The sequence below is a fragment of the Schistocerca gregaria genome, chromosome 2, assembly GCF_023897955.1.
Source record: "Schistocerca gregaria isolate iqSchGreg1 chromosome 2, iqSchGreg1.2, whole genome shotgun sequence".
In the NCBI taxonomy this organism is placed as follows: domain Eukaryota; kingdom Metazoa; phylum Arthropoda; class Insecta; order Orthoptera; family Acrididae; genus Schistocerca; species Schistocerca gregaria.
Genome location: NC_064921.1, coordinates 1051650873 through 1051678464, shown reverse-complemented (window position 1 = coordinate 1051678464; position 27592 = coordinate 1051650873). Strand labels below are relative to the sequence as shown.

The 27592-nt window shown below is 37.0% G+C and overlaps 1 protein-coding gene across 2 annotated transcripts in view; it reads left to right on the top strand.

Annotated features, from left to right (window-relative positions):
- Positions 1 to 27592, top strand: part of LOC126335576 (ATP-binding cassette sub-family C member 4-like) — a 276697-nt gene that overhangs the window by 174702 nt on the left and 74403 nt on the right. For both annotated transcript variants that reach the window (XM_049999007.1, XM_049999006.1), the window contains exons 9-12: positions 547 to 771; positions 6055 to 6341; positions 13315 to 13498; positions 20712 to 20864. In XM_049999007.1, the coding sequence (XP_049854964.1) occupies positions 547 to 771; positions 6055 to 6341; positions 13315 to 13498; positions 20712 to 20864 (849 nt within the window). The remainder of the gene's footprint in view (positions 1 to 546; positions 772 to 6054; positions 6342 to 13314; positions 13499 to 20711; positions 20865 to 27592) is intronic.

Here is a 27592-nt window from a genome sequence, read left to right as displayed (position 1 = left end):
TGATTCCTGACACCCACAACATCCTTTGATACTCTTTTGTTTTTTTGAGCTTGTGCTTATATTCTGTGAAACACAAATTCTCTCAGTGTTTCCCAGCTCTGGTGGATGTGATTGCTGATGATTTTAATAAATTGAGTGCTGGATTCCAAGCATTACTCATACTGAAACTGCTGTCCCTGTTTATTATATTTTTGACTTATTTAATAGTCTCATTTTATTTCATTTCATGATTATGCATAAAATGGAAACAACTACTCATAAGAACATCCAGAAGCACACTATTAATCATGTTCAGTAATATTAGTTTATTACATTGGATATGAGGTAGAGACCTGAGCTGTAAGTTGCCAACGATGAACAGATAGTGTAGAGGAGATAATGCATTTCTCTCACTGAGAAGAGTGAAAGTTACTATTATAAATAGTGTGCAATATTCATGTTTACAAAACAATACTGTGCCATATACACAATTACAAAACACAACATTTTTTAAGTGCAACATTTAACTTGCTTTCTGTGGTTTAATTACACACTTTTCTGTTACAGATTTTCTTAATGCAAGAAGAACATGTACCAAAACTGACGTGTCCTAGCATCTGTAATGGAGACACTGAAAAAGAGAAAGAGCAAGCAAAGAAAACTGGAGTCATAATAACTGATGCTTGTGCCAAGTGGAGTCCTGTGTCTATATCAGAAACTTTAACAAATGTTAACTTGCAAGTCAAGCCCGGAATGTTATGTGCAATTGTTGGGCCAGTTGGAGCAGGGAAGGTACTGACCAAGTTCATACCTAATTAAGTGTGCTTTAAATCATAGCTTTTTGTAGGTTTCTTTCTATAAATAATTATGAGGAAATCCCATTTCTGAAATAAATCAATAGACCTTTTAATTCATTTAAGTATGTAAAACATAATTACTTATAAGTGACTGATAGCATCTTGGGTACCTAATAGGAGTATTACAACATAAATGTGTTATAGTTTGATGTATCTTTATCTTCTTTAGTCATTCTCCATGTTGTTTATGTTTGGTATAGTATTTGAAGTATAGTCAAGATAATGTGGTTTCGGTCCAAAGTTGGTTTTTTTTAAGTTACATGCATGTACTTCATATCTGACTAAAACTTGTTAAAATCCTTTCGTTAAGAAGTTGCAACCGATTTTTCATCAATGGAGATGCGTCTTTAGGTGATAAGTATCTTTACTTTTTTTTTAACAGACATGGCATGCCAAAATAAATCCACCATGACTGCTTAAAAAAGTAACAAAAATTATCACCTGAAGATGCACCTCCTCTGATATGAAACCGTTTGTGACGATTAATAAAATTATTTTAACAGCCAGTGCAGAAGATTTTATTTGCCCTGTGCAGCTTTGGCTGCAGTTGCCTAACCTCTAAAATAATATGACTAAAAGTTTCCTTCAGTTATTGTAGGAACATCATCACCACCACCATCATCATCATCTTGTCCATGGAATAGGATGCACAGCCTCTTCCATAAACCATCTTCTCCCCAGATCTCTGACACTTTGCTGTCTAGTGAGCTTATAGTTCATGGTGATTCTAGGCAGACAACCTTTTAAATTCTTTCTAAATGGTTACCAATTGACTTTATATTTCTGAATTTTGCTTTCAAAATCAAAAGCCTGCACTTCCTGTCTTATTTCTGTATTTCATATTTTTGACCATCAGTAAGCAACCTCGGACTGCCCTGAGAAATGTCATATCAGATGACATAATTTTCCTTCTGTCTTTCTCTGACAGTTCTAGCACCATTATCCATCTAACAGTACTTTATATTCTTATAGTTTATATTATTACATATGATAAGAAAATTTGTTGAATTTTCTGAAGAAATTAAGTCTGGTGCTGTTTTATTGTGCACTATGAAAGCAATTTTCTTTTGCACTATGAAAGCAAGATGAAAATATGATTCTGCTGTGGTAATCATCGAAAGCTTCACACATTGCCCCTTTTGACAGCCAAACATGTTTCATTTAGCGTCTGTCCATCTATAGGTCTATGGTTTGTTTTACACTTATTATACAATAGTCACAGTTTCTTTAAAAGTTTATTTACAGAGAATATGAACCATTGAATATGTTCTTTTATAATTATGTATTTCCTTTTACTATGTGTACCTTAGTTTTGTGTGATACCATAGTTATACTTCTTTAGATCGCAATCATGTTTTATAAAAGCTCTTGTACATTACTCATGATGATATCAGTTGTATGCAAATGCTAAAAGATGGATGAATAAATGAATAAAGGTTCTACTGGGTACAAACCAAACTATTTCCTGGCCAGTTATTCCTCTAAACTTGAGTCATAATTTTTCTACATACTCCTGCCCAGTGATAATCATTTTAAGTTCCTCTTTGAGATATGAGGCAACTGCCTCTTTACCTTGACAGCTGCACATGTTAACATTATTATTTGTTTTAGCTGCCCTTTGTATTTTAATATCATACTTGTTTCAACTGCCTCATGATCACTGATAACAATTTCAGTATCAGTATTCTCAAAGAGACCAGAGTGATTTCTGCCACTAGGTTTAACATATATGAGTGTGTTTCCAAACTGTCTATTCTAGGCAGTTTCAAAAAGATGCATTTAGTAATGTTATGCAAGATGTCTTCTCACACCCACCACTTACAAAACAGTGACCATCCCAATTAATTATTGCATTATTACAGTCTCCAATGATCACAGCTTTATAGATTAACATATGTACTCAAAAACTGATATTAGTCTTGGCCACTGTATTTATTAATTTTGTACTGCCTTATGCATTTTGGCCTTACACCATTCACAAAGGCTCTGCAAGTGAAATACATTAGAGAGCATCAGTGACAAAAAATTGGTACAATTACATAAGATATGAAGTGTAAATGGAAGAAGCAAGCACTCAGTGAGAAAATGTTGATAAAATATCAAAAACGCATATCATAGAAAAGGGAGAAAGGAACGAATGAAAGAAGGATGGAAGAAAGGAAGGATGGATTAGCAAACTGTCTATAACACATTCTTAGGTAAAACAAAACTAAATTTGTTATATATTGATGCAACATATCTGTTCTACATTACCTGATGACATTTAAGTGCAAACTGACTTACTACACACATCAAAGTATTAGGTGAAGAAGAGTCCAGATGCCTATACTATGCAGTGTTTTGAAAATTACGTTTTGAAATATTGATATGGTGTAGTGTTAAATGAGAGAGAATATTCTCTTACATCACCCAGTGTATTGTTTAATAAATACTCATGTGCTGCAAGGAAACTGGAAAAATTATACCTGCAAGATGGCATCATTGTAATTAAAATAAGTCAACATCTAGCTGTTCGTAAAATAATAAATTACAGCAGATGCATAATTTACTATCTGGAAATGCATATATAAAACATTAAAATCATTATATTTTTATTCCAACCATAAGATAAAACAAAATTTACAAAGTTACATGCCAAATGAAATCAAGCATGCTTAATATGTAACAGTTTTGCAGAGACAATTAAAAATCTAGAAGTCTTGTGTAACAATATTCCACTTATAATAGAACCAGTGATACACAATAAACTGAGAAAACAGTACCCAAAAGGAGGATACAACAGATAATGCATACCAAAAATATGACAAATGTCAGGGAGTTTGCACAAAAAGATGGTGTCAATTATTTTTTATTTTAATATTTCTAAAATGTTATCCATAGCAAGTAATAAATAATCTGGCCATTGTCTAACAGCAAGCTAGCACTGAAAATATGGTTGCTACACGTAAGTGTTTTCAAAAATATTGGAGCATTATGACAAATTTGTCACCAGACAGATGAAGTATACAGAATAGTTGAAACACTAAGTATCTTCTCTCGAAAACAAATCTTATGAATACATGATGGCTTTTATATGAATACTTAAAGGATTTTATACATGAAACTGTATGGTAGCTATATTGAGCTTGTCTAATGGGTAAAGATAGATGAAAAGTTACACAAAGAACAAAAGTAAACTCAAAATTACTGTAAATGAATGTTACGTAAAGAAATACCATAATGAGTTGACATCTATTGAATTCCAATAATTTCTTGTGGCAATGGGTATAGATTTTCCAAGAACAAATTAAAGAAAGCAAACCTAATGAAAATATAATGGAATTATATGATAGAAATGTGCAATAACTGTACTAAACAGAAATGAAATGAATGCAGACATGACACTTTGTATCCATGTTTGACAGTTTCAGTTTTGTTTTAGCTCAGAATTTGTTGTAGATAGTGTGGTGAGTTCTACTTCTCTTAAATTAGTTTTTTTTTTATTTTTTATGTGCGTTTTCTATATTTTATCAAAGGTATTTTCAGTTAGTGCTTACTTCTCCCATTTTGCAATGTACATTTAATTTAATTGTATCAATGTTTTTGCACTGTTCTCTTTCATATATTTCTTTTGTAAGGCCTTTTGAAAATGGTATAAGACAAAAATGCATAAAGTAGTATAAACTTAAATACTGTGTTCAAGTTTGATATCAGTGTTTGAGTTCATTAAAAATGGTCACAACATACCAAAAACCATTTACACACACACACACACACACACACACGGCTGTTCATCTGGTTTGAGTTTCTTGTCTATTGGGACTAGCACAACCACTGCATTTTCCATTCCTCTATTCTTTTGATATACACTAATATTTCCTCCAAAGACCTTGCTGCTGCCAATTTCCAGTCATAACCACCTCTCTGCACCTCATATTATATGAGTTCCAAACCTTTTTAGTACTGCTTCAAAGTTTGGGGCTTATCATCAATGCTTGAGCAGCTGATCATTAGGATTTTAATCAACTCATCTGTGGGAGGCATTTCTGTGGATCTTACACTAACACTTCAGTGTGTCCTACAACTTTAATTATCTGGACTGGACGGAGTGTAGTCCTGTCTAAAATACCCTTTTTTGCAGCCCACACACAGTCAGCTACCTGGGTAGCAGCATCTGATGTGTAGTGCACCCACGGCCAATTTTGCTGGACTGTGTACTGGATAGGATTTAATACTATATGTAATGTTTTTTGTGCATTTGAACAATCCACAGAAAAAGTTAATAAATCACATTACAACACTTTTCTGTATCTAACTTATGTTGTTCCATGTATACTTCCTACCTATAAAATAAATACATGGATGGATGTTGTCTGGTCCAAGTAAAGATAGCAAACATGAAGAGGCAGGAAAAGACTGTAATTCTGAAAGTGGCAGACATTGTTTATTTGAATGTTCAGCAGTCATCTGATTTTGTGAATCTAATTTACATGAACAACAGTAAACAGCCCACCTGACATTTCAGTCTATGCTTCATTAAGAAATAATGGCCCAAATGTATCTCAGTGAATTTATGTAAAAGTGAAAGTGGAAAAGAATTCTCTTGTCCCTAGAATGAATTCTTTCACTCTGCAGTGGAGTGTTCACTGTTTTGAAACATCCTAGCAGACTGAAACTAAATGACAGATGGGTACTTGAACTTGGAACCTTGCCTTTCATCCTCACCACTGGAGCTATCCTGACATGACTCAAAAGTCAACCTCACAACTACACTTCAATTAACACCTATCTCCGTCTTTCCAAACTTCACAGAAGTTCTCCTGAACATCATACAGGATTAGCAGTCCTGGAAGAAAGGGTGTTGCAGAGCAGTGTCTTATCCAGATTGCAGAGATTATTTTTAGAATGAAATTACTTGTAGGCTGAATTGGCATTATGGTCATTAAATGCAAAAAAAGTATTGAAACTGAATTCACTGGTAATTTTGCATCAAACAAGTAAGTTATATATTCCACACAGAAGCAATAGTTTGTCTACTACAATCAATACTCTTCTTGGCTTTCAAATGTGTAAATTACATTCATATATACTGAATTTTTGAAAATAAATGTAAAATGCCAGAAAATATATTCTATGCATTTGTTGCAGAAGAAAATAAATGGGTTTATAATGTACCTTTCACATCAGACTAAATGTATTTATTTGGTTTATTTATCCTATACTTGCAATATGATTTCAGAGCTCACTGCTTCATGCAATTCTCCATGAACTACCACTGAGTTCTGGCTCTATTTCGGTTGATAAAGTTGTCTCTTACGCATCACAAGAGCCTTGGCTGTTTGTTGGTTCAGTACGACAGAACATTTTGTTTGGACAGCCATATGATCACAAAAAGTATCAGCAGGTTGTGAAAGTCTGTGCTTTACAGAGAGACTTTGAACTCTTTCCTTTTGGAGACAAGACTATAGTTGGAGAAAGAGGTGTTTCACTTAGTGGAGGGCAAAGAGCTAGGATCAATCTTGCCAGGTAAGGCACATCAAGGTACAACCAATTGTTTATTTTTAATATCCAGTCATAGGTTAATTTATGAATAGCCATTTTATAAATCAAAACATTTATTTGAAGAATAAAACTACTCATTCTCTTCATTAAACCTACTTAATACTTAATGTATTTAAGCTGAGAAACATAAGTTGTAAATGTTTTGAATTAACTTTCATTAACTTAAGTAGCTTTATTTTTATTTTTGCTGCATCTGCAAGTTTGTGTTTGAGAGTGCAGTTTTTCATGGTAAAATTCTTGAATAAATAGTTCACAGACTCCTTGCCATGTCAGTTTTTTTGTGATCCCAAACATTTGATGGTAATGATGAGTAAGGAAACCGTGAGACATTAATTCGCAGAATTGAGCTAACAAAAGTAAAAATGCAAATCATTCTTGTAGGTAATCAGCAGGACCATATGTTTGTTGGCATGGTGAGGTGTTCTTTTGTAAACCACCTGAAATGTTCCCCATCTTAATCAGACACAATGAACGTGGTCTATGTAACAGTAAATAACCGGTTCTGATGTTTAACAGGTACAGTGAAAATGATTTGAACTCCAGTTCTAACCTTAAAGATTTTCTCAGATATTTGTGTTTTTTCTTTTTGTACAAAAGGACTTCACTATTTAGTGTCACATCATTATTTACTCATGTGATGCTATTCTTATAACTAATAGTCATAGAAATACAAAGAGGAAGATATTTATGTAAGATATTTTTCTTGCTCAAAATGTTTTATGACTTTTTATTCAGTGTCCCTTGATCCATTGTGGAAGTGGGACAGCATCTGGTCAAATATTTACCAAGGAAAATAGTCAGACAGCCATATATTTTGTAAAGTTATTTTATTTAAATGACAACCAGTTTCAAGATCTCAAGAATGTTATTTCATGCCACTATTCACTCCATGTACAGACAATCAGATGTATGAATAGTTGCATACTGGAGCCGTCAATATCTGGATTCTGTTAATTCACTTTTGGATTTTTTACTTTCATGACTGAGCACACCTGCAGTCCTCAGACTGTAGGTGTGCTCAGTTGTTGTCAAGTCATTGAAGCAGACACTCCCAAAATTAATTCATGGAATCCAGATATTAAAATGTAAATGTAAATGTCATGCAACTAGGGTCTCCCATCGAGTAGACCATTCGTTGGGTGCAAGTCTTTAGATCTGATGCCACTTCGGCGACTTGCGTGTCAATGGGGATTAAATTATGATGATTAGGACAACGACAACACAACACCCAGTCCCTGACTGGAAAAAATCTCCAACCCAGCCAAGAATCGAACCTGGGCCCTTAGGACTGACATTCTGTCACGCTGACCACTCAGCTACCGGGGGCGGATGTCCAGATATTGATGGTTCCAATATGCAAGTATCGATACATCTGACTGTATAGCTGAGATGCTGAGTCGCAGACAGGCACAACGACAGTCACAAAATAAGCTTTTGTTCAATGAGGCCTTTGCTAAAAGTAGACAATAGACACTGTCATCTCCAGCTGCCAAAGACTGTGGTCGTGTGTGTGTGAACTGCATTTGCATATATATGTGTGTGTGTGTGTGTGTGTGTGTGTGTGTGTGTGTGTGTGTGTGTGTGTGTGTGTGGTGTGTTTTATCTATTTTTGACAAAGGCTTTGTTGACCAAAAGCTTATTTTGTGACACTCTTTTTGTTGTGCCTATCTACGACTCATCATCTCTGCTATAAGGTAAGTAGCAACTATCCTTTTTATAATATTGTTACATTTCATCCAGGATTTTCCATTGTTTGATACATCTGAATGTCTATACGTGACTGAAGATGAGATTATTGAAATGCCAAAACTAGTTGTTGTCTAAATAAAATAACTTCTCAAAACATACAGCTATTTAATGATTTTCTTTGGTAAAAAATTTTATTCAGTAGGTCACCACATGCTGCCATAGCTCTCTGCATGAAGAAAATGTGATGATGCAAGTGAATTTTTCAAGACAAGACAATTGACTGTGAGGCAAAGAGGACTTAGAACAGAATCATGACTCATTTAAACATCCTCAAATGTGCTGTATTCTGTATTTGTAATTACAGAGAACCTTATTGGCAAATACATCTTTGACTCAGATCAACTAATGAAAACCATCCATACTTCCAGGCAAGCAAAAATTTCCAGTACTAACTTCCCAAAAGACATCAAATCATTGATAATTTACTTGTGTAGTGTTTCCACTTTTGCTTAGAAAGTGGATAGATTTCATGAGTTTTTGAGATGTGTACAGAAATGTTAGCATGTCTTCCTTATTTCCCCTCCCTCAGGTCAGAACACTTAATTTTCTGGGGAATTCAAGATTATATGTATGTGTTACTAACATTTGTCTCTTTATGTTGCATATTTTACTTAGCATCTACACACTACCAAATATCTCCACAACAGCACTTACAGGAATATGATCAGATGTACAGTCATATACCATAGTGAGTTTTTCATGTGTGAATCAGACAGGTACTTGTTGAGGTGTACAGTGATAATGTCTTTTGATAAATACAGATGTGAAATTGATGTACAGAGTTTGAAAATAATAATGCAGATGAGCATGGTGAATATTTGTGTGTTAGCCAAATATGCACTTGATTTGGTTTCCTGTAGATGCGCTATGTACAACAGAGGATCAAAAAGTTATTGTTGTAGGCGTACCACACAGACATGACCTTACTGAATCTTCTTGTGTGAACAGAGAAATCCAAAAAGCAAACAGGGTGTATAAAAAGATCTGCAAGACCACTTCAAATGCTTTTTTCCTCAGTATTGACGATCTTGAAAGACAGCACTTCACAACACATGGTATGCATTTAAATAAATGGGGCAAATCGCTGCTCAGTCAAAAGATCAAAATGTTATTGGATAGTGTTTCTCCTAGATGTAAGAAACGTGATCCTATTCCACTGCCACTGGTAAAGGAAGCCTGCAAAGTATCTTCCCTACCATGTACTCCAGTTGCAGCAGTAACACAACATCAGGAATCACTGATTACAAAAGAATGTGCTGGGAGAGAAGAAGCTGTAACTACAGTTACAACAGGTAGAATACCTCATTCAGGAACTAATATAACAGAAACAGCAAAAGCATATTCAGCAACAAGTGTACCAACAGGTGATCTAGCTGTCCATTCTGCAGCAACATTTAAACTATCAACTGTGGGAACCCAGCCACTTAGATCATGCCTTGAACAAGAAGAAGTGAAGAGACCTCCAAGAGTAGAAGCAGTATCAAGTGTAGCGGGCAAACGGAAAACTGTACCTCCATTACGTCTATATGATTTTTTAGTAGAAGGCAGGGGAAGAAGCTCATCAGATAGTGCCAGAGATTTAATAGCCTCTCAGCAAAATAGTGCATCTGTAAAGAAAGACAGGTTTGATTTTATAATCTGTTATCCTAACATTGGAGGAGTAAGGGATAAAGAATTTATTGTCAATGACTTTGGATCAGAAAATAAGTTTGATATCTTTTGTTTAAGTGAACACTAGGCTAGTGAGGGTGAACTTACATTTATTAAATTTGATAATTATAATCTAGCCAGTAGCTACTGCAGAAAATTACATTTAAGAGGTGGTGTGGCAATATATGTTACCAAGTCACTTAGCGGTACAGTCAATAGATTAGATCTAGATTTTCTGTGTGATGAACAGAACTTTGAAGCTGCTGGTATAGTAATAGACAGTTTTAAGTTAGTTGTAATTTCCCTGTACAGGTCACCTAAGGGTATAACCAATGTATTTTTAGAAAAACTGGACCTGCTGTTACATCTACTTACAGATACTAGATGGATACATTATGATATTGTGATAGGTGGAGATGTGAATGCTGAATTCGATGTTACAACACAAAAACGTACTGTCACTGAACTCCAAAACCTACTAAGACAGTGCAACTTACATTCAGTCAATAACAAGCCTACAAGAGAACATGTATGTCTTGACAATATTTTTGTAAATTTTAAAACAACACAAGAATCATGTTTTTTGACAGTATTTCCATACTCTGATCATGATTCAGTATCTTTAAATTATACAAGTAGGTTCCCTCTTGATAAGAGTAACGTAAATAAGCCTGTCCCAGAAGTTGTGGTCACTAGACCAGTCACAGATGAGAAAATCGACAGGTTTCGTACGGCCCTTTCTAACAGAGATTGGTTTGACCTGTGTTATGATGAGACACATTATACTCTAAGCAATTATCTGCCAGCAAAGGTACTATTTGATAGGTTTCTCAAAGCATTTTTGGGACACTTTAATGACTGCATACCAATAAAGAAATGCAAAGTAACTGACAGAGTCCTAAAAGAAAAAGTTTCAAATAGACAAAATACATGGTATACAAAACAGCTGTCTACTACGAAAAATCAAGATATGTTGTTGTACAATATTTATAAAAAATCTGAAAACCAACCATGCTAAATTAGCCTATGTTAGATCTAGGAATGAGTACAAAAAAGCAATTGTGGAAGCCAAACAAGCACACAATCTCAGAAGTATTGAGAAATAAGTGCAAAGCAGCATATAAATAGTGTTTCCAAAGATAAAAGAAGTGACAAAATTAGTATCTCTCCCCAGGAATTTAATGACTTTTTTATTAAATCAGTTGAGGAAGTAGGAAGTGCTATAATTAAACCTGAAATCAGCTCATCACAGTTACTGTCAAAAAATATTGCTACGTCATCAACAAACACAAGTACCTTCAATTTTTCTGAGGTCTCACCTGGTTTTGTGTTAAGAATAGTGAAGCATTTAAAATCATCAGGCAGTGTAGACATACACGACCTGTCTTGTAACATGCTGAAGAAAGTGGTAGACTGTATAGTGTACCCCCTAACATATTGTATAAAAAAGTGTATACTGGAGGGTTTTTTCCCTGATGAGCTTAAACTGTCTAGGGTAGTTCCAGTACATAAAAAGGGAGATAAAAATTCTGTCTCAAGTTACAGGCCAACATCCATAGTCCCAGTTTTTTCAGAAGTTTTAGAATGCATAATTTACCAACAATTATCTGTTTACTTTGATAACATAGGATTAATAAGTGTATCACAGTATGGCTTTAGGAAAAACCTGTCAACCATTGATGCGATAGACAATGTTGTTAAATACATCCATCTAGTATTTGAAGATAAATGCTTTGCTCAAGTAACTTTTTGTGACCTAAGCAAAGCCTTTGACTGTGTAGAACACACACTACTACTCGAAAAAATGGATTTTTATGGTGTTAAAGGTAACAGCCTTAAGCTATTAAGATCAATTTATAAAACCGTAAGCAAGCCGTCTGTGTTGGGAAAGAAATGTCCAGTATAGAACAAGTTAAGGTAGGTGTTCCGCAGGGATCCGTGCTGGGCCCTTTCCTTTTCCTAATAATGATAAATGACCTGCCATCATTTATTAAATCCAGAACAGTACTCTATGCTGATGATACAACGTTTCTGAACAGCAGTAATGATCTTGATAGCCTTAAAACATGTGTTACAGAGGTAATTGAGCAAGCTTCGCTCTGGTTTAAAGCAAATGGGTTCTTGCTTAGTGAAAGAAAAACCCAGCAGATGGTATTTAGTTTCAAAGACAAGTTTCCATCAGATTATCATAGTTGTGTTAAATTTTTGGGGGTATATTTTGATGATAAACTTTCTTGGAATCCACATATTAAGTACATTAGTGGTAAATTGTCTAGGGTAATCTATTTGTTAAGGCGATTAATGCACTGTGTACCTAAAAATTATGTTGGAGTATCTTACTACTCATTTTTCCAAAGCATCATATCCTATGGTATTATTTTATGGGGAAACTCCACTTGTGTGCATGATATACTATTGCTGCAAAAGAAAGTTATTAGGATAATTAGAGGCTCACCATACAAGGCTCATTGAAAACCTTTGTTTACTCAACGAAAAATCATGACAGTAATAAACCTATATATTTATTATGTTTTAATCTACACAAAAAAGAACTTACCTAAAGTAAAACACAGGGTAAATATACATTGTTACAGCACTAGGACAAACAGCTCTATCTATACGCCCTACCACAGACCGTCAAAATCAGTTAACAGTTATAAACTTATGGGCTACAAATTATTTAAGATACTTCCACAAGCTATACAAAATTTACCAGAGCAACAATACAAACAAACACTTTATGACTGGTTAGTTGTAAACCCATTCTACAATATAAAGGATTTCATGACCTGTGATATAAAACTGTAACGTTCTTAACAATTCTGTTCTTTTATAGCATGTACTGTACTGTATTGTATTATGTGTATGACTTTGTCCATTGCTGTAATGGCTTAAAGACAATATTATTATTATTATTATTATTATTATTATTATTATTGTTATTATTATGTGCTAGATCATTAAAGGTCCTAAAACACGGAGTCAGTTGATGGTGTGATGAAATGAACAAGGCCATTGGGGGTAGATAGGAAGCTCAGATGTTAGTGTGCCCAGGAAAGTGAGTGGCAGTCTTTTTGGAAGAGCCATATAAACATTCATTTGAAGTGATGAGGCCAATCATGTAAAGTTTAAATAAGAAAAATAACCTAAATCCTGCTTCTCCTGAATATGAAGTCAGTAGCATTAACTAACTGCCTTGGCTTATTAACGGTACGTAACTTAAAACACATGTTCGTGATGGATAATGATGTGGTTATGAAGCATATTATATACAATGTATGACAATGTGTGCTATACACAAGGCCTGACGTGATATTATTGTGGATTCAATTTGGCACCTAGTGGTTTGCTCTCATTTGGGTGACTTGTGTGGATACCTGTCAGAACCACAATAGATGTTCAAAACCCAATTATGTTTCAGTTATTATTGCTACATTACTCCTCCAGGCTATCAGAGTATTGTCTTCCTCTTACTTTTTAGTAAGTATCAACCTGTGAAATTTACAGAAAATGTAGAGGATTTTTTTCTCATTTTCAGGGCTGTATACCGAGACGCTGATGTTTATTTGCTTGATGACCCATTGTCAGCTGTAGATACTCATGTTGGAAAACAATTATTTCAGGAGTGCATTGATGGTTATCTTAAGGCAAAAACACGAATTTTAGCTACTCATCAACTACAATATCTCAAGAGTGCTGATGTAATTGCCATAATCAATAATGTGAGTAATTTTATATAAAACATTGCCAAGTATTACACAAAGCAGGTACATGTTACCCTGACAACTCTTACCCACCAATTTTCTATTCAACTGATGTGTTATCACTAGGAATATGTTTGGAGTTCTTTTTTAAAATTTCTTTCTGCAGTCTCCCCATAGTCATAGACTCATTAGATAAAAATTTTGACTTTGTATGCCACATTTGCCTATGAAATGAAGGATGGATAACAAAATATACACACCAAAAAAGTTTTTCATCACCTCAGTTCTGAGAGTTGCAGAACCTGTACAGAGAATTGGAGTAGAGATCAACATAAACATCATTTCCGGCCTTTTCATTGAGTGTTGTACCACTGTACAGCAAGACCTTCAGAGGCAGTGGTCCAGATTGCTGTACACACCCTTACCTCTAATATCCAGAAGCACATCCTCTTGCATTGATGCATGCCTGTTTTGTCATAGCATACATCCACAAGTCCATCACGACACTGTTGGTCCAGATTGTCCCACTCCTCAATGGTAATTTGACATAGATCCCTCAGAGTCATTGGTGGGTCACGTCATCCATAAACAACCCTTTTCAATCTATCCCAGGCATGTTCGATAGGATTCATGTATGGAGAACACGCTGGCCACTCTATTAGAGTGATGTTGTTATCCTGAAGGAAGTCATTCACAATATGTGCACAATGGGGGCATGAATTGTCCCCCATGGAGACGAATGCCTCACCAATATACTGCCGTTATGGTTGCACTATCTGTCGGAGGATGGCATTCATATATCGTACAGCTGTTACAGTGCCTTCCACGAGCACCAGCAGCATATGTTGGTCCCACATAATGCCACCCCAAAACAGCAGGGAACCTCCACCTTGCTGCACTCGCTGGACAGTGTGTCTAAGGCATTTAGCCTGACCAAGTTGCCTCCAAACACAGATCCAATGACTGTCTGGTTGAAGGCATATGCGACACTCATCGGTAAAGAGAACATTATGCCAATCCTGAGCGGTCCATTTGGCATGTTGTTGGGCCCATCTGTACCGCACTGCCTGGTGTCACAGTTGCAAAGATGGACTTCCCCATGGACGTCAGAAGTGAAGTTGTGCATCATGCAGCCTATTGCACACAGTTTGAGTCATAACACAATGTCCTGTGGTTGGAAGGAAAGCATTATTCAAGATGGTGGCATTGCTGTAGGGTTTCTCTGAACCATAAGGCATAGGTAGTGCCATCCACTGCAGTAGTAGCCCTTGGGTGGCCTGAGCGAGGCATCTCATCGACAGTTCCTGTCTCTCTGTATCTCCTCCATGTCCAAACATCATTTCTTTGGTTCACTCTGAGATGCCTGGACACTTCCCTTGTTGAGAGCCCTTCCTTGCACTATGTAACAATGTGGAAACAATCGAACTGCGGTATTGACCATCCAGGCATGGTTGAACTACAGACAACATGCGCCATATACCTCCTTCCTGGTGAAATGACTGGAACTGATCGGCTGTCGGACCCCCTCCATCTAATGGGTGCAGCTCATGCATGGTTGTTCACATCTTTAGGCAGGTTTAATGACATCTCTGAACAGTCAAAGGGACTGTGTCTGTGATACAATATCCACAATCAATGTCTATCTTCAGGATTTTTGGGAACTGGGGTGATGCAAAACGTTTTTTTGATATGTGTATCTCAAAAATCACATATAACAAGATGTTCATCTGCTCCTCTTCTTTCTTGTTTCATTTCATTGAGCCACTGTCTAAAGACCTTCAAACATTTATTCTTAATGTAGTTAACTACATAATTGAAAGAAAGTTTACTCCTTAACAAGTTGCTGTTCAGTCTGGAAAATCATGATGCAGTCAGATATTGCTCCTCATGGTTTGAACAGGGTAAGATCATGTAAAGGGATATGGAAATCTAACAGGCATGGGGGACTAGAATGCAGTTGTAGGGGAAGGAGTAGAAGGATGGATTACATGAGAATATGGGCCTGGTGCTAGGAATGGGAGAGGAGAAAGGCTAATTGAGTTCTGCAATAAATTTCAGCTAGTAATAACAAATACTCTGTTCAGAAATCACAAGAAGAAGAGGTATACTCAGAAAAGGCCAGGAGATGTGGGAAGATTTCATTTAGATTATACCATGGTCAGGCAGAGATTCTAAAATCAGATACAGGATTGTAAGACGTACCCAGGAGCAGATATAGACTCAGATCAAAATTCAGTACTGTTGAAGAGTAGGCTGAAGTTTAAGAGGCTAGTTCAGAATAATCAGTGCACAGAGAAGTGGGATACGGAAGTTCTAAGGAATGAAGAGATACCTGATGATGGCAACAAGGTCGATTACCGAAATACTGTGTCCTTTGTACACTCACACCAGGATGTTCATCCGAGATTTATTTCGTAATGAAGAGATACACTTGAAGTTCTCTAATGTTACAGACACTACAGTAAGGGATAGTTCAGTCGGTAGTTCAGCTGAGTAGGAATGGACAACTCTAGAAAGGGCAACTACAAGAAAACTGCAGATTGATGAGAGAAGTATGTACAAAAATGTTCAGGGAAATCCAGGAACACAGAAATACAAGTCACTTAGGAATGGAGTAAGTAGGAGGTTCAAGAATGCTAAGGTGCAATAGCTGCATGAAAAATTTGAAGAAATTGAAAGAGAAGGATTGACTCAGCATACAGAAAAGTCAAAATAACCTTCCATGACATTAAAAGCAAGGGTGGTAACATTAAGACTTCAATGAGAATTCCTCTGTTAAATGCAGAGGAGATAGCAGACAGGTGGAAAGAGTACATTGAAGGCCTCTGTGAGGAAGAAGATTGTCTAATAATGTGATATAAGAAGAAACAGGAGTTTGATGCAGAAATGATATGGGGTCCCATATTAGAATCAGAGTTTAAAAGAGTTTCAAAGACTTAAAATCAATTCAGGTAGAAAGGATAGTTATCATTCCATCAAAATTTCTGAAATCATTGGGGAAGTGGCAACAAAACAACTATTCACATTGGTGTGTAAGGAGTATGAATCTGGAGATATACCATCTGACATTTGGAAATACATTGTCCACACCGTGATGAAGATTGTAACGGCTGACAAGAGTGAGAACTGCACAATCAGCATAACAGCTCATGCATGCAAGTTGCTGACAAATATAATATATGGAAGAAGGGTAAAGAAAATTGAGGATGTGTTAGATTAGAATCAGTTTGGTTTTAGGAAACGCAAAGGCACCAGGAGGCAGCTCTGATGTTGTGATCGATAATAGAAGCAAGACTAAAGAAAATCAAGACACATTTATAGAATTTGTTGACCTGGAGAAAGTGTCAAATGGTAAAAGGTTTTCAAAATTCTGAGAAAGATTCAGGTGAGACAGGTAATACACAATATGTATAGGAACCAAGAGGGAACAATAATAGTGGAAGACCAAGAACAAAGTGCTCAGATTAAAAAGGTTGTAAGACACTACTGTTAATATATACATCGAAGAAGAAATGACAGAAAGAAAAGTGAAACGATGTCAGTGATAAGATTCACTGATGACATTGCTATCCTCAGTGAAAGTGAAGAAGAATTACAGGATCTGCTAAATGGAATGCCTGATGAGTACAGAATATTGATTGAGAGTAAATCTAAGAAAGATAAAAGCAATTGGAAGTAGAAGAAATGATAACAGTGAGAAACGTAACATCAGAATTTGGGATCACAAGGTAGATGAAGTTCAAGGCTTTCTGCTCTCTAGACAATAATGTAACTCATAATGGATGGAGCAAGGAGGACATAAAAAGAGACTATCACTGGCAAAAAGGGCATTCCTAGCCAAGAGAAGTTGACTAATATGAAACATAGGCACCAGTTTGCTTTTGTTCTACAATGTTACTTTTATTGTTAACTGGTTTTCAGTTTACAAGGCCATCTTCAGATGTTTCCTGCATATTATCACCAAGGAAGTTACAATGTTTGCAAACAACATTGGAAGAGAAGTAACAAGTCTAGACTGAAGTAGAAACATACAGTAAGTAACATCTTTGAGAGTGTGGTGGTAATGCAATGAAAAAGTAAAAATTGAACATTACATAAATAACAATGGTCTAGACTGAAGTAGAAACATACAGTAAGTAACATCTTAGAGAGTTTGGTGGTTATGCATTGAAAAAGTAAAAATTGAACATTACATAAATAACAATGGAGTAGGCAGGAAAACCTTCAACACAAAATAGGAATAGCATGCCTACATAACAGTTTCTATTAATAAACAAAACTAATAAAAGAAAAGAAAATTAGTATTAGACAAGGCTACATCAGGAGGTATGAAACATGGAGAGTGATACCCAAACCAATTAAAAGAAGAGACAGTTATCAATGTAACTAAATAATATGTAAGGGCCTTTAGCAATATCAATAAGATAAACAGAAATAAATAAATGCAGGAAAATTTTGAGGGAACCTACAGTAAATGCAGTCTTTGAGAGTGTGATGGTACTGCATTTTAACATTAGCATTATAATCAAACAGTGGCTTGATTATAGTGTTAATGTTAAAATGCAGTACCACCACACTCTCAAAGATGTTACTTACTGTATGTTTCTACTTCAGTCTAGATGTGTTACTTCTCTTCCAATGCTTTTGCAAACATTGTAACTTCTTTGGTGATCATACTCAGTAAATCTCTGAAGATGGCCTTGTAAGGCAAAAACCGGTTAACAATGAAAGTAATATTGTAGAACAAAAGCAAACTGGTGCTTTTCATTTATTATAATGTACTACCAAGAACCGACAGAAGATTCTGTTAACATGATACATAGGCCTTAATTTTAGGAAGAAATTTCTGAGCATGTATATTTGGAGCACAGCTTTGTATAGTAGTGAAACATGGTGTGTGGGAAAACCAGAACAAAACTGAAGCATTTGAGATGTGGTGCTACAGAAGAATGTTGAAAATTAGGCTGACTGGTAAGGTGAGGAATAAGGAGGTTCTCTGCAGAATTGGCAAAGAAAGAAATATATATGAAAAACACTGAAAAGGAGAAGAGACAGGATGATAGGGCATCTGTTAAAACATCACAGAATAACTTCCATGGTACTAGAGGAAGGTGTAGAGGGTAAAAACTGAAGAGGAAGGCAGAGGCTGGAATACATCCAGCAAATAACTGAGGATGAAAGTTGCAAGTGCTACTCTGAGATCAAGTGTACGGATGCCCATACAATAGTTTGCAGAGGAGGAGGGACTCAGAACAGTGTGCTTGCGCCCGTGCATTGTAATATTTACACCTACGGTCAGCTCAACACTCAGCGCAATACACAACACTCCAGGCATTTCATCTATAATGGTGATATAGCAGAGGCTGCCGAAGTGAAGATGTATGAAGATGTAGAAGACTGCTGAAGTGAAGATATATGAAGATGTAGAAGAAAAGTTTACTTCATCTTTGGATACACAAGGCCTTTATATGAGGTCTGTCATCTAAGCCCAAAACCCGTTAAGACTCAGGTGTGTTCATTTCACTTGTGGAATAGAGAAATTAAACATGAATGAGGCAAGGTAAACAGGTTCAGCATTGCCAAACACCTATATATATGAGTGTTACTTTTGACCATACACTGTCCTTCAAGGAACATTGCCATAACACCAGGCTGATGGTCAGTGCAGGGAACAATGTTTTGAGGAAGCTCACAGCCACCATCTGGGGAGCTGGCCCTCACATTATGAGAACTTCCAGTGTTGCTTTGTGTTTGTTAGCTGCATTGTATGTTTCACCTGTATGAAGTGCAACTGCTCATGACAAGTGGGTTGACACTGCATTCAGTGAGACCATCCAAACCCTGTTGTAATCTATGAAACAATTATACTAGATAAACTCTACCTGATTGTTGGAATAGCTGCCCCCTATATCAGAAAGGCTGTCACTGTCAATATGCAGAGGGCAAAGCAGATCAATGATCCTCATCATCCATTGCATGATCACCAAGTTGTAGTCTGTTGATTGAAATCTAGAAAGAGCTTTACCACTAGGACTCAACCACTGGAGAGAACATCAGAGCCTGAACACATCACCAAATGGAGAGTAAGGTGCTGCCAGATATCCCTGCAAAGGAAGAGCTGTCTTCAGGAAATGATCTACATTAGCCTGTTTGGAGATCACTGTAATCTTACAGTGGACATCCATCATTTCAAGATAACCATGCAGTTTATGAAGACAACTCAAAATCCACACCATTTGTCCATATGTTCTCTACTAGAAGGACGTTTCACAACACAGGACTTGGCCAAGGCAAATAACAAAGCCATCAGAGTTGCTACATTCTGGAAATGCTGATCAGGCACAGAAATGATGAATGAATTGAAATTTTTCTTTGCTTATTGACAATATTCCCTACCTGTGCTAGTAGTAACAGAAATCAAATTCTTGACAAAAGTAAACCATTATAATGATTAATTAATTTACCTCCTCACAGGACTTATTAAATTTTTTACATTGTTTTTATGCTCTGATGACAAACTCGTATTTTTGTTACTGTCTGTTTCTTTGGTTGCACCAAGGTCCACAGATAACACAAATTGTCTGGGTGGTAACATTTTACACACTGACTGTTGTCAGATGAATTAAAACTTTGTTTTGCTTTTATTATAAGACAGATTTGAATGTGCAACCATTTTCAGTGTATGCATAAGTGTAACCCATCAGGATGGTTCTACAAAAATGAGCCAATGCCCAAGAACTCATTAGTTTGCATATGTAATAATGTAATCATAGAATGTTGTCCACATGATCAGATGCCACTAAGTGTTGTCTTCAACTTTGACCCACGTAAGGCCAATCTGACAGGCTTTAGTTATGCATATTTTTAAAAATGGAACTGGAACACAAGCACAATAAAAAGAAGTTCAATCTTATCCAATGACAGCCATTGTGGTAAAATATTATTATTCATTATCAATTGTCTGTTCTCCACCCCTACATTTGGTGTTAAGTTTCTACAACAATCTCGTACACTCTTAGCCCTATCTAACAAATGTGTTATGTAGTAGACTGAAATCCTACAAAAAAGAACAACTGTTTGCATAGGAATGGGGCTCACAAGCGACCAATGATATAAAATAAATCTCTGTTTTCTGTTATTGTAATGAGCAATACTCTTTACGAAGTTCCATAAACACACACAATGAAACAGTCCAATGCTATAATTATTATGTTATTCTGATTTCTTTCAGGGAAGAATAGAGTATCAGGGCACATTCAGCGACATCCTGACAAATGATTCCAGTTTTTCAAATTTGCTTGTTAGCAGCCAAGAAGAGTCAGAAAAAGTAATGGAAAATGAACAAAGGCTTTTACAAAAACAGATGTCTGTCTCATCTGTGAATGTAAGTTGCTTGTATTTCCAACTATTGCATGTATTATGAGCGCTGAAGCAAGTAACATGTTTACTTCATATCGGCACACACTCAGCTGCAAAGTGAAAATTTCATTCTGGAATTACCGTCAAACTGTGGCTAAGCCATGTCTCCACAGTATTTTTTCTTCAATGATTGGTAGCTCTGCAAGTTTTGCAGGAGAACTTCTGTGAACTTTTGAAGGCAGTAGATGAGGAACTGGTGGAATTAAAGCTGCGGGGACAGGTCATGAGTCTTGTTTGGGTAGCTCAGTTGGTATAGCACTTGCCCACAAAGGAAAAGATCCTGAGTTCGAGTCTCAGTTGAGGACACAGTTTTAATCTGCCAGGACGTTCCATGCTCATGTAATGTATGAGAACTGATTCAAATACTAGACCCTTAAATATTTTATGAAAATTAAACCAATCATGTGCAAAGTAACAACACTTGTGACAGATTGGGAATATATTCTGCTAGATACCACTACCATAAAGATAGACAAATGTTTAACTTTAAAAGCTTTTATAACTTTTTTTCAGGACATATATGGGAAACAAGTTTTCTATCTTTCACTTGATTGAAGAAGTAACTTATTAAGAATTTTTTTAAAAAAGCTGTGTTTTCAGCTACACTTTTAAAATGATGTATCTCCTTTCAGTAGTTGGTGCATGCACATCCATTCTGATAAGAGAAAAGTGTACCACAGGATGTTTACTCATGAGTACACATTCTTTTCTATTTGTAAGAAGCAATGGCACCTGTCACTGAACAAATTAACAGTCCTAGAAATTTTTCTTTTTTTGTTTCTGAAAATCATGTTTCTTCTTTTCTAATAGCAATACTTTAATATGTAATAATTTTTCTGGTACTTCTCTTCTTTTAGTAGTGCTTAATCCTATAGTTCTTTTTTTCCTTTTAAGAACAATGAATTTTTGTTGAAAAACTCATTTGACAAGAAAATTCCTAATTTTCAGTGAGCTAATACGAAAAATACACTGACAGAAAAAAAAACTGTAACACCAAAAGGGGTTGTGCGACACAAATGAAAATTTGTAGGCATGTTTTTACATCTGAAAGGTGTAGTTGAATTAAGTCGGGTGATGCTGGGGGAATTAGATTAGGAAATGAGACCCTTAAAGTAGTAAAGGAGTATTGCTATTTGGGGAGCAAAATAACTGATGATGGTCGAAGTAGAGAGGATATCAAATGTAGACTGGCAAAGGCAAGGAAAGTGTTTCTGAAGAAGAGAAATTTGTTAACATAGAGTATAGATTTAAGTGTCTGGAAGTCATTTCTGAAAGTATTTTTATGGAGTGTACCCATGTATGGAAGTGAAACATGGACGATAAATAGTTTGGACAAGAAGAGAATAGAAGCTTTCGAAATGCGGTGCTACAGAAGAATGCTGAAGATTAGATGGGTAGATCACATAACTAATGAGGAGGTATTGAACAGGATTGGGGAGAAGAGGATTTTGTGGCACAACTTGACTAGAAGAAGGGCACAACTTGACTAGAAGAAGGGATCGGTTGGTAGGACATGTTCTGAGGCATCAAGGGATCACGAATTTAGTATTGGAGGGCAGCGTGGAGGGTAAAAATCATAGAGGGAGACCAAGAGATGAATACACCCAGATTCAGAAGGATGTAGGTTGCAGTAGGTACTGGGAGATGAAGCAGCTTGCACAGGATAGAGTAGCATGGAGAGCTGCATCAAACCAGTCTCAGGACTGAAGACCACAGCAACAACAACAACAACAACAACAACAAGATAATTCCTATTCAAATTTTGCACCAGTTGCATAAGAATGGCACTAGTAGTGTCACTTTGAGGATGCAAATCAGGTTTCCTTTAAATGCATGATTCAATGATCAGGAACCTTAGTTACCTTTGAGATTGGGCGTGGTGAGTTGATGTTAGTCATGAATGATTTAAGGAGGCAGACACACCATTATCAACTCCTCACTAAGTTTGAATGAGGTCATGTAATAGGGCTAAGAGAAACTAGATATTTTTTCTGTGATATTACAGAAAGACTTGGCAGAAACATAGTCTCAGTACACAATTGCTGGCAGCGGTGGTCACAGGTGTAGGTGACTTGCCTACAACAAATAATTGCATAGCCATCTGGTATAATGAGTTAACAAAAAAATATTTATTTATGAAAACTCACAATGGGAAGAAACTAAAAAAAAACAACAGAGAAGTAACAAGAACTAGGAGATGCTATAGTCTTACGGCAAAGATAAAAAACAACACATGACCAAAAAAAAACTCTCGCGCACTTTTGATATCACTTTGCACCAGGCATGAAAAATATCACTGCCACACAGCCCCCCCTTAAAGTGCGGAGCCCCAGGGATATCTTGATACTTGAATTTTATTCGACGTCCAGGTCTGGTGTGCGTCAGGTGTCTTGGGGGTGATGACGTTGCTGTTGGTGGTGATTCACCTGTCTCAGACAATGTACTGAGCGCTGTTTTGGTATGCTCTGCATCCATCATGTGTTGATGCACAGGCGTGGTGTCAGAGGTCGGAGAAGGTAAAACCCATGCTGGATTGACACGTTCAATCGATACCTTTGTCGGAACACCATTGTACATTATGTCCACGGTATGCTTATTTCTACTCAGGACCTGAAATGGGCCCGTATATGGTGGTTGTAAAGGCGGTTTGACTAAGCCTGTTTGCAACATTATGTGAGAGCAATTGTACAAGTCTTTGTGTACAAACACCTTATGGTTACCATGGCGAGGTGGTGGCGGGCAACGTATATTTGTGCAGTGACGTTTTAGCTGCTGCACCCAGTGTGTGAGGCCCTCTGATCCAGGTAGTGAGGTTGGTACTAAATAATCTGCAGAAATCCGTAGCGGCTCGCCATAAACCATCTCGGCAACTGATGCACCAATATCGGGTTTTTGAGCTGTCCGCAGGCCTAACAACACTAATGGTAATGCTTCTGTCCATCTCTCTTGATGACACATCAATGCTGCTTTGAGTGTTCTGTGCCATCGTTCGACCATACCATTACTGGCAGGGTGATAGGCAGTGGTGTGGTGGTCTTGGAAACCGCACATTTTGGATAGCTCGAGGAACAACATAGATTCGAACTGACGTCCTTGGTCAGTTGTGACATGAAGGGGTCATCCAAAATGGGCAACCCACGTACACAGAAACGCCTTAGCAGTAGTTTCGGCTGAAATATTGACTATTGGAATTGCTTCTGCCCATCTTGTGCACCTATCTATGGCCGTGAACAAATACCTGTAACCCTCTGATTGTGGGAGAGGTCCAACCAGGTCCACGTGAACGTGTGCAAATCTAGCAGAGGTACCTTGAAAATCTCCAATATCAGAACACACATGTCGTCCTACTGTACTCTGCTGACGAGGAATGCAGGAACATACCCAAGGGCACGTGTCTCTTTTCATAGAAGGCCACACATAGCGGTCTGTCAGCAGCTTTATTGTAGCATTGGCTCCTGGGTGCGATAGTGTGTGGACACTGTCGAATGCCGTCTTGCGCAATATTTCTGAAATGAATGGTCTTGCTGGTAATGGTAGTTACCGTACGTGGCATCTGTCGACGTTATTGCGACTGTTGCAGTAGGCTCGTGCGTCTCGTAGATTCTGTCTGCAGCGAGCAACAGTTTGTCAACTGATCTTTTGTCGTATATAGCTAGTGTAGTTCTTACTTGCATTGGTAGCTGTTGTTGCCATACGTGGAGTAACAGTCTATCAGAGGCTGTCGATCTATCTACCAGGCTGCGTAAATGACGCCAGTATTCTGACGGGGTCCTATCTCCCCGTTTCTCTTGGTACAGTACTTGTTTGACTCTGATGTCGACCGACTTCACACACCGAGAAATCAATTCTTCTTTCAGTCTACAGTATGCTCCTTCAGTAGGCGGGTTCATTATAATGTCAGATATCAAAACCGAGGTCTGATGGTCCAAATTACTTATCACCAAGGTGAAAGTCTCGTGATCACTGACTATTCTTTGTTGTAGAAATATATTTTCCATTACCGCGAACCATGTGTGTGGCTGAGAAGGCATGAATGGGGTGCCCATAATTGCAACTGTTGAGTTGGTGAAGTGTTGAAACCAGCTAATGTTCTTACTTCTTCCCATGGAAATCCAAAATTTTATGGCCTGTATCTCCTTGTCACTTTTCCTAGAATCTACCATTCACAATACTTCCATGCTGCATATAAAACATATTTTTCATCTTTAAGGTTTCCAAAGCTGAGTTCCACTTTTCGTAGCTACGAAATTTTGCCGCAGGCAACATTGCATTCTGAACCCATCTCTGATACATCTTTCTACAGCTACTACATGTATACTGCAAACCATCGTGATGCGCCTTGGGGTAGTGTACCTGGAATCACTACTAGTCAGTTCCACTTGCAAATAGATCACGGGGAAAATGACTATCTATATTCCACCGCAAGAGCCCATATTTCCCACATCTTATTTTCGTGGTCCTTATGCAACATGTTTGTTGGTAGCAGTTGAATAGTTCTGCAGTCAGTTTCAAATGCCTGTTCTCTCAATAGCGCCTCACAAGAAGAATGTCATCTTCCTTCCAGGGATTCCCAATTGAATTCATAGAGCGTGTCCATAGTACTTGCATGTTGATCAAACTTATCAGTAACAAATCTAGCAGTATGTCTCAAATTGTTTCAATGTCTTTCTTTGATCTGACTTGACAACGATCCCAGATATTCAAGCAGTCCTCACCATAGGGTTGCACTAGTGTTCTGTATGTGGTCTCCTCTGCAGATGAGCTATTCTTTTGAAAAATTCCCCCTATAAACCAAAATTGACATTTGCCTTCCCTACTACTGTGCTTATGTACTCATTCTTTTTCGTATCACATTGAAATGATACACCTAGATGTCACTTGTCAAGCAGCACACTACTAATGCTGTATCCTAACATTACAAGATCATCTCCATTAACATACATTTTTCTTCATTTATTGCAACCTGCCATTCATCAAACCAACTATAAATTTTGACTAAGTCATCCCGTACCATCTAAAACGTAACCTTCCCAGCTCATGAAACCATTTAAAATGCAACCAGGTCCAGAAGCCCAGCTCAGACACCAAATCTAAAGTAACTTCTCATACCAGCTCCATTCACCAAATCTAATGTAGCAATCCCATCAATTCAGGTTTAACATAGTACAGCTGATCATACCACGTTATATATTTTCGGAGGTGATAACTTTTGCTGCAGAAAGACATACAGCAATCAATCTGTTTGACAACACTTCTTTATCACAACGCCCGAGTGTCAAAGCTTCCCACGAACCAGAACTCACCACATAGTACTTCAACTGCACTCCCTCCAAGGCTCTGGACAAAGCGTAGTTATACATCTTTTAACAATTACATTCTTTGACATTATTACATTATTTCATGTCTGATATTACAATTGCAATTAGTTAATCCAGCAAAAACTACATTACAGAGTTTTAGTTGAAATTAAAATGAGTTCTATGATAATGCATATTTCCGAGATGAACGATCTTTTACAAGCGCAATTTTGAAAGATACATACAGTTAGCAATTAAGTTCTTATTATTCAGTCCAGAAAATTCTTGAGTATCTTTACACAATATAATTAATTATGCAATTTTATGAAACAATTTTGTGCTGGTAATATTTCTATGACATCAAAATTACAATTCAAATGTCAGAGCGACTTTTTACAACATCTAAAGGCTAAAATGCAGAATAATTACATACAGAGAAAGAAAACTGGCGTTCTACGGATCGGAGCGTGGAATCTCAGATCCCTTAATCGGGCAGGTAGGTTAGAAAATTTAAAAAGGCAAATGGATAGGTTAAAGTTAGATATAGTGGGAATTAGTGAAGTTCGGTGGCAGGAGGAACAAGACTTCTGGTCAGGTGACTACAGGGTTATAAACACAAAATCAAATAGGGGTAATGCAGGAGTAGGTTTAATAATGAATAGGAAAATAGGAATGCGGGTAAGCTACTACAAACAGCATAGTGAACGCATTATTGTGGCCAAGATAGATACGAAGCCCACACCTACTACAGTAGTACAAGTTTATATTCCAACTAGCTCTGCAGATGATGAAGAAATTGAAGAAATGTACGATGAAATAAAAGAAATTATTCAGATAGTGAAGGGAGACGAAAATTTAATAGTAATGGGTGACTGGAATTCGAGTGTAGCAAAGGGAGAGAAGGAAACATAGTAGGTGAATATGGATTGGGGCTAAGAAATGAAAGAGGAAGCCGCCTAGTAGAATTTTGCACAGAGCACAGCTTAATCATATCTAACACTTGGTTTAAAAATCATGAAAGAAGGTTGTATACGTGGAAGAACCCTGGAGATACTAAAAGGTATCAGATAGATTATATAATGGTAAGACAGAGATTTAGGAACCAGGTTTTAAGTTGTAAGACATTTCCAGGGGCAGATGTGGACTCTGACCACAATCTATTGGTTATGACCTGTAGATTAAAACTGAAGAAACCGCAAAACTGTGGGAAATTAAGGAGATGGGACCTGGATAAACTGAAAGAACCAGAGGTTGTACAGAGTTTCAGAGAGAGCATAAGGGAACAATTGACAGGAATAGGGGAAAGAAATACAGTAGAAGAAGAACGGGTAGCTCTGAGGGATGTAGTAGTGAAGGCAGCAGAGGATAAAGTAGGTAAAAAGACGAGGGCTGCTAG